This window comes from Sycon ciliatum, chromosome 9 (assembly GCF_964019385.1).
Source record: "Sycon ciliatum chromosome 9, ocSycCili1.1, whole genome shotgun sequence".
Lineage (NCBI taxonomy): Eukaryota > Metazoa > Porifera > Calcarea > Leucosolenida > Sycettidae > Sycon > Sycon ciliatum.
The window spans coordinates 18,210,775-18,223,724 of NC_088651.1; the positions used below are offsets into that span (position 1 = coordinate 18,210,775).

The 12,950-nt window shown below is 48.7% G+C and overlaps 1 protein-coding gene across 1 annotated transcript in view; it reads right to left on the reverse strand.

Moving 5' to 3' along the window:
• Positions 1 to 12,950, reverse strand: part of LOC135825218 (uncharacterized) — a 31,002-nt gene that overhangs the window by 12,429 nt on the left and 5,623 nt on the right. The window contains exons 3-17 of the mRNA XM_065337957.1: positions 12,134 to 12,333; positions 11,136 to 11,243; positions 10,639 to 10,836; positions 10,126 to 10,230; positions 9,609 to 9,797; positions 9,225 to 9,337; positions 8,182 to 8,365; positions 7,106 to 7,264; positions 5,429 to 5,593; positions 4,879 to 4,933; positions 4,317 to 4,435; positions 3,864 to 3,992; positions 3,268 to 3,342; positions 1,699 to 2,436; positions 944 to 1,215 (exon numbers count right to left, since the gene is read on the reverse strand). Coding sequence (XP_065194029.1) covers positions 944 to 1,215; positions 1,699 to 2,436; positions 3,268 to 3,342; positions 3,864 to 3,992; positions 4,317 to 4,435; positions 4,879 to 4,933; positions 5,429 to 5,593; positions 7,106 to 7,264; positions 8,182 to 8,365; positions 9,225 to 9,337; positions 9,609 to 9,797; positions 10,126 to 10,230; positions 10,639 to 10,836; positions 11,136 to 11,243; positions 12,134 to 12,333 — 2,809 coding nt within the window. The remainder of the gene's footprint in view (positions 1 to 943; positions 1,216 to 1,698; positions 2,437 to 3,267; positions 3,343 to 3,863; positions 3,993 to 4,316; positions 4,436 to 4,878; positions 4,934 to 5,428; positions 5,594 to 7,105; positions 7,265 to 8,181; positions 8,366 to 9,224; positions 9,338 to 9,608; positions 9,798 to 10,125; positions 10,231 to 10,638; positions 10,837 to 11,135; positions 11,244 to 12,133; positions 12,334 to 12,950) is intronic.

The window sequence follows — 12,950 nt, forward strand, 5'->3', positions numbered from 1 at the left end:
CACGAAGCATGAGAACAAGTCAACACACTAAAAGAGGAAAGTAGCAAAACTCGGCTCTGTATCAATTTTGCATCAGTCACCATACCATAACGGTTCTCTTCAGCCGACCTTGTGTCGCTTTGCTGGTGGCGTGCTGTGGCAACATGTGAAGGTCGACTGGAGAGCTCAGTTATTGTGTGGTGGTCGATGTCAACAACACAGATTTAAATGAATTTACACCGAGACCTTTTCTTCGACCAGCATGGCTTCTGCTGCAATTGCTTCTTTGTCTTGGTTGAGACATTGGGAAGCTGCCATACTGGGCTTTGGACCTGACGTGCTTCTTGGCACCGGAAGCACAGATCGCTCGACTCAAGTCGTCTCTACCGAGTGATGAGGACCCATACCTTGATCTGGTGAGCTGTGTCATGCGGATTTTGCAGTCGGATGTGCGAGCATGGGGTACACGAATCCCACAACCTCTTTGTTCGCAGGCAAGTGCAGCACCCAATGTGCTCCATTAGTAATCCCGCGAAATCAATCAACGCCAAGAACCGCATCACGACAATTGACGTACGTTCTAAGAATTCTATTCTCATTGTCCGCAAACTCCAATTCAGCCACTTACAAATTAATGAAACTTCACTCCCCACCACTGTCTTTTTACTGCGATTCAAATATTTACCACACCAAATTTTCGGTCCTGGCCCATCGTCAGGGTTGTACATGATAACACAATCCATGGCATATGTACCTATAGACCCATTTGTGCATCGCCAAATATGGAATGTATGAGTAATGCTTGTGAGTACGCTGGGATCAGGAATGCACTGTTCAACACCCCAGACGATCATGCCCATGTGGCTGCGAAGGGTGTTAATGGTACAAATGACGTCATTGCGCAATGAGTCTATTGAACTTCATTGTACATGTCTGAATTCTCTACACATCTATGCACACATACCTTGAGTCGGTGTTGCGCATGCTGATACGTCGGTCCGTGGGTCTCACCAGCGGATCTTCCAGGCGGTGCTCGATGATGTCGATGTGGAAGTACGGCGAGCGGGCGCGACTCTGCGGAACGTGAGTGCTGCCCTTCGGCAGCATGATCTTGCATCGCGACGGAATGTCGTCCGCCGACCCTGCCATGGCAACGTCGGCATCCAGAGAAGCCGTGCTCAGTGTTTTCCGGTGCTGCAAGATCAACGAGCCCACGTTCATGGAGTTGCCAAACCCCTGTAGAAGCAGGTGAGAATCGCATTACAATCAAACAGTTAAACCTGTGTAAGACGACCGCTCAGGGGACCTTCAAAACGTGGTCTCTGACACCAGGTGGTCTCAGTATCCAGGGTCAATTGACTAGAAAAAATCACCCACTGGTCCTGGTGTCAGTGGTCTTTTAGGACAGGTGGTCACCTTATCCAAGTGGTCGCTTTGACAGGTGTTTCTGTATCTCTATTACCCGGACCTGCCAGTGACGGGTGCCTCAGTCTACCAGGCACACTGTGGATGCGGTGAAGTGGAAATATTTCTACTCTCATGCCAATTATTGTTGTTGAAATAGTGATGCCATATCCCGGATCTCTGGCCCAATATAGATAGCCCAAGACAGCCCATAAGAGAAAATTCGCATTACCACTTTACTTCAGTGGACATTATTGACGTCAAGTACACACATGAGAAATAGTGTTTGGTTGGAAACGCTCCACGTTCTCTTACATTCTGTCCTTTCATGTAGTCGACGTGCCGTTCCCTCCACTTGCGACGCTCCGTGGGCGTGAGACGGCGCCTACACCTCTCCTGGGTGGAGCGCAGGCTAAGAGCCCCGCTGGGCGATTGGAAGCTACTGGTTGTCGTCGTACGCGATGCCACGCTCTTCGTCGTTTTCCCGGACGTGTCAGTGCGACTGCGTCCAGGTAGCATGCTATCCGCTGGTTCGCCGGAGTCGTCCGACGCACTGTCCGACATCAAGTTCATCCGTTGCCGCAGGCGGTCGAACTCTCCCATGCTAGAGCTACGGCGCACTATGCGCTCCCGCGTGGTGGGCCGTCGGGCCCCCGGGCGGGTCAGGACCGGGTAGGTCGCCCCCTCCTCGTCCGACTTGGCGTTGCCCTCGGTGTCGGAGAAGGAGAAGCAGCTGGCGGAGTTGTACAGGCTGATCGGCTCCAGGGGCTGGCCATCGGATAAGGACGACCGTACATGCTCTTGCTGCTGCTGATGATTATGATGCTGTGCTGAATGCTGATCCTGGCCTCCACGCGGGGGTGGAGAGGGCGGAACAGGAACAGTGCGTCGACTGAGCTCCACGGCTACATCCCTGCTCAAGGTACCGCGACCGAGCGTCTCCACTTTCTGAATGATTATCGATGGCATCGTGCTCTGATCGTCGTTTTCCGAATCCGAATTGAACGGAATCGGAAATCCAAGACTGAGGCGATTCGTATGGCGTGGCATTGTCTGTGCAGCAAATGAACAAGACAGAATGCAGGTGTTATTGGTTCATAAGCAGTCCAACACATGCAGCCATTAGCAAACATCTCTACACTGTACGCATCCATTGCAACCACAGGTGACGATCATAGTTTCGCAGTGCACACAGTCACATATGCGTGTACTTATGTACGTGCTTTTGCGTGCGCGCGTGCGTGCGTACGACCACACAAGCACGCGCACACGTGCACACACACACATACACACATACAAACACACTCGTGTACACACATATACACACATATTCACACACACGTAAACACAAAAAAAACACGTACACACACCCAAAACACATTCATGGGCGTACTTGCGCACACATACAGTCATGCACACAACACCCCGGAGAGATGGCTGGTGAAGTATCAATAAATGTTAACCTCATTCGCAGCAACATGAACGCCAATCAGAGCACATAGAGTAAAACCTGATAAGGCGACCACCTGTCCAAGAAGACCACCTGTCCAAGAAGACCACTGGAACCAGGACCCAAGGGATGCTATTTCCAGTCAAATGACCCTGGATAAGGTGACCACCTGGTAACAGAGACCATAATTATTTTGATGGTCCCTTGAGCGGTCGCCTTAGACAGGTTTCATGGTACTTTGAACACATTGAATACACCGTGATGTGGCCATCACTGCAACAAAGTATGCTCTTTTAGAAAAGGTTGATTTCAAGCAATCCTCTGTCTGCGGCTGCATTGTAAAATCAAGATCAGGCAACATTGCTGTACATGACTGAGGTTTGATGAATGGCATGGATGCACATTGACCGATTTCCAACAGCATTACAACTAACCGACGTGGTCTTTGGTGAACGCTGTAGACTGGACGAGTTTGAGCCCTGTGCCGGGGATTGTAGCAGTGGTATTTTCTATGGAGCACAGACACAAATACAAACACACACACACACACACACACACACACACACACACACACACACACACACACACACACACACACACATATATACATGTACACACGCACACGCACACACAAGCACGCACGCACGCGCGCGCGCGCGCGCACACACACACACACACACACACACTCATGTACAACACCCCAGAGCGCGTGTAAACATACACTCACATACGTACACACACATGCAAGTGCATGCAAGGACACACATAGTTGCACACACATACAGTCTCGCATACAGAAGAAGAACACGACGCACAGAATGCACATCATTGTACCGAACACACATTGCCACATAAATTGACAATCAACGATGAAATTTGGGTTGCAGCTGAAACCTTTCCGGCCTTAACGAAAACGGAATACATTCTAAATTATAAACAAGACACGCATCTATGCTCCACTGGACAAGAGTCCTGGGGAGGGAGAACATTAACACGAAATGGGAAACGAGATGATGTCTTGAGGGCTTACCGCACTTCCAACAGGAGACAGAAAACTCGTCGGGGATCTGAAGATGAGGAGGCGTGCCGTGGGTGGACTTTGCTGCAGGTATTCATCGACGGCTGATACTTGCTGATCTGTCACCGTAAACCCATTCACCTGCATTCGCACGCACACACGTACACATTCCATATTTTTCACAAAAACACTGTACATGCACAGTTTCCCTATTCAATTCATTGTTGTCTTGTAAGTTATTCTTCCGGTATATCATATCCCCCCCCCCTTCCCGTTTGTACGCAACTTGTTGATTACATTTTGTCTTTTATCTGCTTCCAAAGCCGCTTTTCAGCCATCATGCACATAACCGCATACATGCGTTTCAGTGCAAAGAGCCACAATCGCATGCAACAATTACCCTTGGAGAGGTGCCGTAACACGCACACCCATGTGAAAAACACGCCCACAAACAGGTGACAATACCTTCAGAATGCGATCGCCCGGCAGCAACAGATCGCGGTAGTTCTGCGTGCTCGGCACTTGTGACTTAGCTACCACGATGTGACTTTCCAGGGAGAGACCAAACTTGTTGTCGGAGGAACCTGTGATCAATCGCAAAGATAAATATGTCCGTTATCGTGAAGGGCTTAAATCGTGGAGCCAATATGGAACAAACTAAAGCACCCATGATTCCAATGCAGTGACACAGAAAGAGTCCCAAACCCCGTGGGTGAAGTCTTGGTCCGCGAAGGGTTCACCACACACTGTACTGCCCATACATCTCTGAGTCTGAAATGTCCATTCAGAGGGTAATGGACTGTTTATGGGAGGTCGTGTGACCACACTCGAGTCACACGCGCACTACACCGCACTCGAGTCACACATACTGCACCACACTCAGTCACACAGAGTGCAATGCACTGGAGCTACATGCACTGCAGATTGTTTCCTGTATATTGGATATCGTTACACAGTGCACTGCACTGGCATAGTGATCAGATGACTACTGTTTTCTGAAGATGGATTGCAGGCTGAATCAACTAACCGTCTGCCTTATTCAGTGCAATTTCCATGATAGGTAGTCGGCGATCTTTGGGTATCTGTACCAACATGAACAGAACAAGGGAACAGAAGCAATGAAGTATGATCCGGAATTCTATCATAAGTAGGGATGTCTCATCATGACCCATAGCAGACAATTGCACTCTTCAGCACATGCAGAAATATTCAATGGATTAGGGCTCAATAGTGGTTACATTCCCCTCCCCCACCTCCGCACACCTTCCCCTACATACACACCCTTCCACACCTACCCACTCCGTCCACCTCCGCACCCTCCCCCCCCCCCCTCCCCATACACACACTATCCCCTTCCATTACCCCCCCCCCACACACACACATACACACCTCCCGCTCCCCACCCCTCCCCCAACTCCCATTACCCCTCCCCCCACCCCCACTCACACACACACGCACGCACGCACGCACACACACACACCACCCCACTGACTCCCCATCTTTACATAAATCCTAAGACGATCATCCTGGATCCACAATCTAGTTGAAAGGCTGGGAGACCAACAAAAGGAACTTGCCTCGAGTTCTTGCAGACCCTCAGGTATGTTTCCAGCAACGACAGCACGATGTAGTGTGAGGTGCAAGCGTGCTCGGTCCTGATCCAGCTTCTTTGCTTCGGACGAATCCAGGAGATTGTTGACGATGGAAGCAAGCTGATGCAACTGATACTCAAGAAGAAATCCCTGAATACAGAATGGAGGACGGAGGAATAGGATACCATGGATTGTAAAGCGTAATTGGCGTGAGATGTGAAAGCTAGAACTGATTAGAAATTATGTGCAAGACCTACTTCCACCCAAACACATGCTGTAAGTCGACAGATTTTCGGCACATTCAAATTTCGGCCTCACAGGGCTGAAACCCATTTTGGCCACATCAAATTTCCGGCATGTACTGCTGACGTCTGTATACACTGTCATACTGAACCTTGAAAAACAAAATTTCGACCGCAACAAATTTTCGGCCAAACATGACCAGGCCGAAAATCGTCAGGCGAAATTACTGGTCAGTCGGCGACACACATTATTCACAAAATTTTGCGTTTCACCTGCTTGGAGAGTATGCGTGTACTCGAGTCTCATCCTGAGCACGTTTTTTTCTTATTTTTTTCAGCTCCAGTATAGCTGTATTTTTCATTGCAAAGCCGTCCTCGATTGTTGTGTTCGTTGTTCAAACGAAGTGGACATTCAATCATGAAGGCAGAGGACACTTTGGGATTTTCTGAATATAAAATACCGTACGCACAATGCTGAGATCAATTTGTGCGATATCAAATTGTTTGTGATCTACCACATCGAGCAGAACGGGATCCAAACACAAGCTTACCGACGGTTAGGCTGCCGATCTGACTGGACAAATGATCCCTGGCTTCACCAGACGCCAGAAGTCGGACACCATGTCCTTTGCCTCGACGTCCATCTCCAAAAAGAACTCCATCTTCGTCGTGAAAAGGCTTGAAATACTCAATATTCAACCGAGATTCGCGGACTCGCGCTTTCTCGGATCGATTAATTTCCTGTTGGAACAGTTGCAGGGCAGCTTCCAGCCACTGTTTCAACAGGCGATGGCTCCAAAGCATGCCTGGAACAAGCCATATCGAGGTTGCAAGCCACCCCTCTCAGCACAAAATTCGAAGAATTTCGAAATTTCAATGGTGGAAGATATACTATGAAGAGAATTTCAAAAAGTATGTTTCGCGGAGCGATCGCTCAACCTACGTCATTCAAACTTTGCAGGATGGTTCAGATGTACATGCTAGGCATGGAACCACAGGCGATGATGCCATAGCTGACACACAGAGTAACACACACAGCAGATTCGTGTGCACAGATACTAAATTAGTGGACGTCGTCATCTTTCCGCTGATCTCGAATGTACTATGACGTGCTATTTCGCCTGACGTAGCCGAGAATATATATGCACCGAATATTTGTTGACTTGCAGTACATGTACACCCACAGGTACACACACACACACACACACACGCGCACGCGCTCGCAGGCACACGCGCACACGCGCGCACACGCACACACGCACACACACACACACACACACACACACACACACACACACACACACACACACACACACACGCACGCACGCACACGCACGCACACACACACACACGCACACACACACACACACACACACACACACACACACACGCACGCACGCACGCACACACACACACGTACGTTTTGCTTGGCTTCATTGAGCTCAGCCTTGCATTTGTTGTAGTTGAAGTCGGATTGGTTGAAGCGGTGCTGGAGGTCGGCGGCCTTGTTCTTAGCAGTGTCTGATGCCTGCATTTCACGTAGATGTAACGATTTGGTTTTGTCACGGTCTTGACGCATCTAAGTAGATAGCAGCAAATGAAAGTTCACATGTTTTTACGGTGACATTGAAGAATATACACAATGAGCACCACCACCGCCAAGAACTACGGCGAAGATGCGGCCCCTAAAGCGGAGGTGCACGCACGTGTGTGTGTGTGTGCGCTCGTGCGTGCGTGTGTGTGTGCCTGTCCCCTTCCCCTTTTTTATTATAACCAGTGGCCGTTGCTGGCAACATGGAAACGTACGAGGTGTTTGAAAAGGACCATTCCATCACTGTTTACTCACCCCTAGTACATGTACATTTGCGCTCACTGAAATCCGACCCAACGTGCAAAGCTGACGCCCTCAACTTCCACGGCCCTTGACACCCTGGAAGCGGCAGGAATGCGGCTGGACGTACACATGTACACATACAATGATGTAATCGGAACTGGTCCAGGGCGTCAGCTTTGCACTTCGGGTCGGATTTCAGTGAGCGCAGCTGTATACGCAAAGCATCTCAACTAATGACGGAATTGCATACGGTACTGTCGGGCGCCGAAGAACGGAGCGCCAATAAACGGCCAGGCTAGAATTTCATCAAGCACAGCATACCAATGTAACTACAAGGCACCTCGACTGTGCATAGACTGTTATACTGTAAAAGCCATATATAAAAACGAAGTGCTAACTCTAACGAGTTGATGAGGAGAAATCTGTCGTTAAAATAGAAATCGTTATACAGAAATCGATACATAATACCGTCCTATTGAGCGTTGAGAATGAGTGAGAATCGTTACCTTTGGTACACGTAAACTAGTCAATTTTGGGATATCGTTATATATGCGCCTCGTTAGAATAATGGCTTTTACAGTACATGAAAGATAAGAACGGCCTACACTAGAAGGCTGACCCCGCAGTTCTTCCGCGGAGGACAGTACGGTAAGCTCCCACACCTCTTCCAGTTGTCGGAGAAGCGTGTCCATGTCGTTTCGCCAGCGAGCGTGCAGCTCCTCGATGTTCTCCGCGCGCTTGTCTCGGAGCAGCATTTCATCTTGGAGTATGCGGCACTGGGACTGAGTCTCATCCTTAGCGTTCTGCACTTCTTGCAGTTCGATGGCGAGACGATGTAGCTGGCTCCTGCAACAGAGCAAGGAAGTGACAGTGGACCCCAGTAGAGCTAGAGGCCATGTAATGACGTCATCACTAGTGGCACATTCGTATTGAATGATGTCACAACCTCTGGTTACCCCTACTTGCAAATTATTATTATAAAAATGGTGATGATGTGAACCCCTGCTGTACGAGTGCGTCTATGCTTCACTCTGAAGTACACCAGCACGCACACCAGCACGCACATCTAGTATTATTGTGCTTCTGAAAAGCAAACAGCCTGAGCATACACACCTCAAAACATGCTGAAGTGCCATAATGAGCCGCATATTCACGAGTAGAATGAAAAAAGCCACATACCGTACTCTCCGGAATCTAAGCCGCACTCATATCGTTGTCACGAGATGATGAGATCTACACTATGTATCACTACTGTAATTATACAAATTTTCGGCAGCTATTTAATTTCGGCTATATTCGGCACCGACCCAAAACGCCTAAATTAAAACGCCGATGAAATTTTTCACAGCATCTGTCGCACTATACCATGCCCTCTACCCCATGCCGAAAATAAATCGCCGCCGAAATGTCAAAAATCGTGAAGTGCCGAAATTTTGCAGCGCCGAAATTTTGTATATTTACAGTATTCATTTGTACATCATAGTAAAAGCCGCAGTGACCTTTGTTTTATTACGAGTGTTTATAGTGCGGGCTAAATAATAACATTCACTGGTTTGAGGGAAAGACACAAAACGGGAAAAGTCTGAAGAAAAAATTGACTGTCAACACCAGGACTCGAACCGGCAGCAGGAACATACAGAGCAGTATCCACACAACAGTCGCAGACATCACAACACAGCTGCAAGCGCTGCGCGAAATGACTTACTTGTAATTGCGGCTTTCGTTGGTGGCAGCACCGTATTTCTCGCCCAGCTCTTGCAATACCTTACTCTGCGTCATGCAGCGACGTTCGGTGTCTTCCAGCATCTGGGTGGATGTCTGTGAGTTCCATGTGTAATACCCACACATACAGAGAAGTACACGCGCGTACCAATCATGCACACAGAAACACATGCACACACATACATTCACACGCACATACGCACACACACACACACACACACACACACACACACACACACACACACACACACACACACACACACACACACACACACACAGAGCTCAGACAGGTTCTACTGGAACCAACTTGGCAACAAAGATACAAATCATGTTACTCGACAACTCCCATCAATTCCAGACGTCCTACCTTCATGGAGGATGTCGTCAGCTCCAGTTCATTGCGCAGCTCTTTCATCTCCTTTGCGGCGAGATTGAGGTCTTCGCAGCGCTGCTTGTACCTATGCGTAAGATCACTCAGCTCTTTGCTGCTGCTGCGGTTCTCCTTTTCGTTCAGGCGACTGCGCCAGGTCAGGCTGTTGTGACGCTCAAACTTCACCTGAAGCCCAATTGCACAACAGAGATGAGGGTATATGTGAAGAGCTGAGATTCAAAACCCCACAACTGCCAAATTTAAGAAAATGAAGTAATCATATTTTCAGCTTAGTGTAATCAAAAGGTCTAGGGGCACCAGCCGGTAAACACATTCAAGATGACTGGAGCCATTTCAAAACTGGCACCAAAATGTGGATTTTGTGCAGTGCAAGTGTGCAAGTGCAGCGCTGTGCCGTGAATCCCCGACTTTGCCAACGCATCTCAACTGAAGATGAAATCGCATAACCTATATTGAACACTGATTTTACGAACCCACTGCAATGCTAGCATACCTCGATATCAGCCAGCTTGAGCTGTTCTCGCAGTGATGCGTTCAGGTGACGTTCCTCCTGCGCGGCATTCCGTAGCTCCGTTATCTCTTTACCCGTCGTCTCCACCTGTATGCCGAGAACCCGGCGACAACATAGTACACATGACAAATGTACTCAGAGAGAGAGTTGCGGTCGCTCGTTACAGAGCTCAAAACACTACATGCCAAGTAACCTGGTCACAGTTTGGCTGTAGTCTGAATCGCCTAGAAAGACGTAACTGAGGAAAAACATAACAACAGCAATCAATCAAGCTGGAGGCACTCATTCTATGAAAAATTCCCGCAACCTTTGGAACACTGAACACACTGTTGCAAACCACAAGCAAGCTCCTCTCTCTTCCTCTCTCTCTCTCTCTCTCTCTCTCTCTCTCTCTCTCTCTCTCTCTCTCTCTCTCTCTCTCTCTCTCTCTCTCTCTCTCTCTCTCTCTCTCTCTCTCTCTCTCTCTCTCTCTCTCTCTCCCTCTCTCTCACTCACCTTGGCAGTTAGCTCCGCAGTGGTGGCCATCTCCACTCCAAGTTTCTTCTTCAGATCGTCACGCTCCGCGCTCACCTCCGTGTAGAGATCGCGGAAGCGAAACGTCGAGCCCTCCGACGCGTTCGTCTCGGCCTGGATGCGTCGCAACCTCTCCATCTCCGCATTAGACTCATCGAGTTCTCCATTGAGACGATCCAGCTAAGAGAATAGAAAAACGGGGAGAGCATAAATGCGGGAGATCCAAAAGTCACAAATCGTATACAGCACATCTGATTGGAGGACCCACAAACGCATATACGTACAACGAAGAATTAGAACAGATTCGAGACGGCTCAAAGTTCTAGCAGTGGAGGCACCTACTGAGGCACCTACGAAAAGAAGTTTATTCGCGCAATCTTAAGTGGGGGGCCTAGGACCAAGTGCGAAAATTCAACCTAAATTTAAAAAAAAATTGGACACATAATGCGGACAGGCCTATACTTTGTGCACAGCCCTACCTCTCTGCTGAACACGTAGTTCTGCTCCAGTGCGTGTCGCAGCTCCACAAACCGCTGTTTGTTCTCCTCCTCTTCGTCAGCTAGCTGGGACTTCAGTTCCACATGATCCTAATCGGCATGTTATATAGGACACAAAAGCACATGCACTGGCCAGTCAGTAACTGACTTCAAACACATATTGTTGCAAAAGAAGGATGCACTAGCGGGATTCTAACCCAGTGCCCTGCCCCTGTCTTGTGGCACCAGCGCCCTACCAAGTTACCGGCCAGCACAATAACTCGGGGCTCCTTCTTGCTACAATAGAGAGATTACGCATAATCCTAGCAATTACGTTAGAAAAACCTAGTCCAGCTATGGAAAGTCTTATGTACACTGCAAGCGCATCTATGTTCCGTCATACCGATTTTTCGAATCATGTAGCTGCCCTTGGCAACTCGACCGGGCCGACCTGGGGAGGGAGTCATAAATTTGTACCCCAATCCACTTACGGAGCACCTCCGTTATCAGAGCCCTCCCTATCTACGTACTCTATGTAGACCACTTTCCGTAAGTGGAGTGAAAACTCGCGAACTCACGGGTTTTCCCTGCCCACTAACGTAAAGTTGCTCAACGTTACGTAGTGCGGAACCTCTCTATTATGCACAGTTAAGGCCTGGTCCCCATGACAACAAAACAGGCAGCTTGACTGTTTGCTTCACCCTGATGACGGGAGAAGAACTGTTAGTCCCGCAATGTTTTATTTTTTTCCTTCCGGGACTATTTTACCTTCAACAGTATGATGCAAACAGTCAAGCACCAGCGAACAGTGAAACCTGTCCAAGATGACCGCTCAAGGGACCTTCAAAAACTGGTCCCCGCTACCAGGTGGTCTCCTTATCCAGGGTCACTTGACTGGAAATAGCATTCCTTGCTGTTGATTTCAGTGGTCTTCTAGAACAGGTGGTCGCCGTATCCGAGTGGTCACATCGACAGTTTTACTCCACATGTATGCAGCTCACCTTTTCCAAGTGTTCATACTTGGCCAGGTCTCGCTGAAGAATGCTGATCTCCTCGCGAGCAAGGTTGCGCTGCTGCACCAGATCACAGATCTGCTGTTCACACGACAAGTGTACGTTAGTGCCCGTGATGGTGCTGCAAGGGTGCTGGCTGCTGGCCGCCGCGTGTGGAAGTGTTCCTGGTGCTGGTGCCGGTGCTGCCGCTTCATACACACATACACACACGTACACATACACATCCATACACACAAAAACATCCATACACATACATACACATACATGCATACACACACATACATACACACGTACATACACACACACACACACACACACACACACACACACACACACACACACAAACACACACACACACACACATACATGTACGCACCCACCCAACACCGCACACACCCACACCCACACACACAGACACAGACACGTATACCCACCCACACACAAACACACACATGCACATACAAGCAAACACAAACACACACACACACACACACACACACACTCACACACACACAGACACACACATGCGAACACACAAACACAAAAATAATCATGAATTTGCTCATTCTATCTAAATTGCAGAAATCGATCATGTCCCTCGAAGGAAGAAATAATGAAAATGCATTTTTGCAAGTAACGAGCTCATGTATTCATACACAAGAACACACGGGGGCACATACACACACAAAAAACACAGACACATGGAAACATCCATACACCTTTGACCTTTGACGCCCATCGCCGGAGGCGATGATAGCAATGCTACGGCCGAAGCCATAGCAGCTTGTGCTGGGATTACACCATT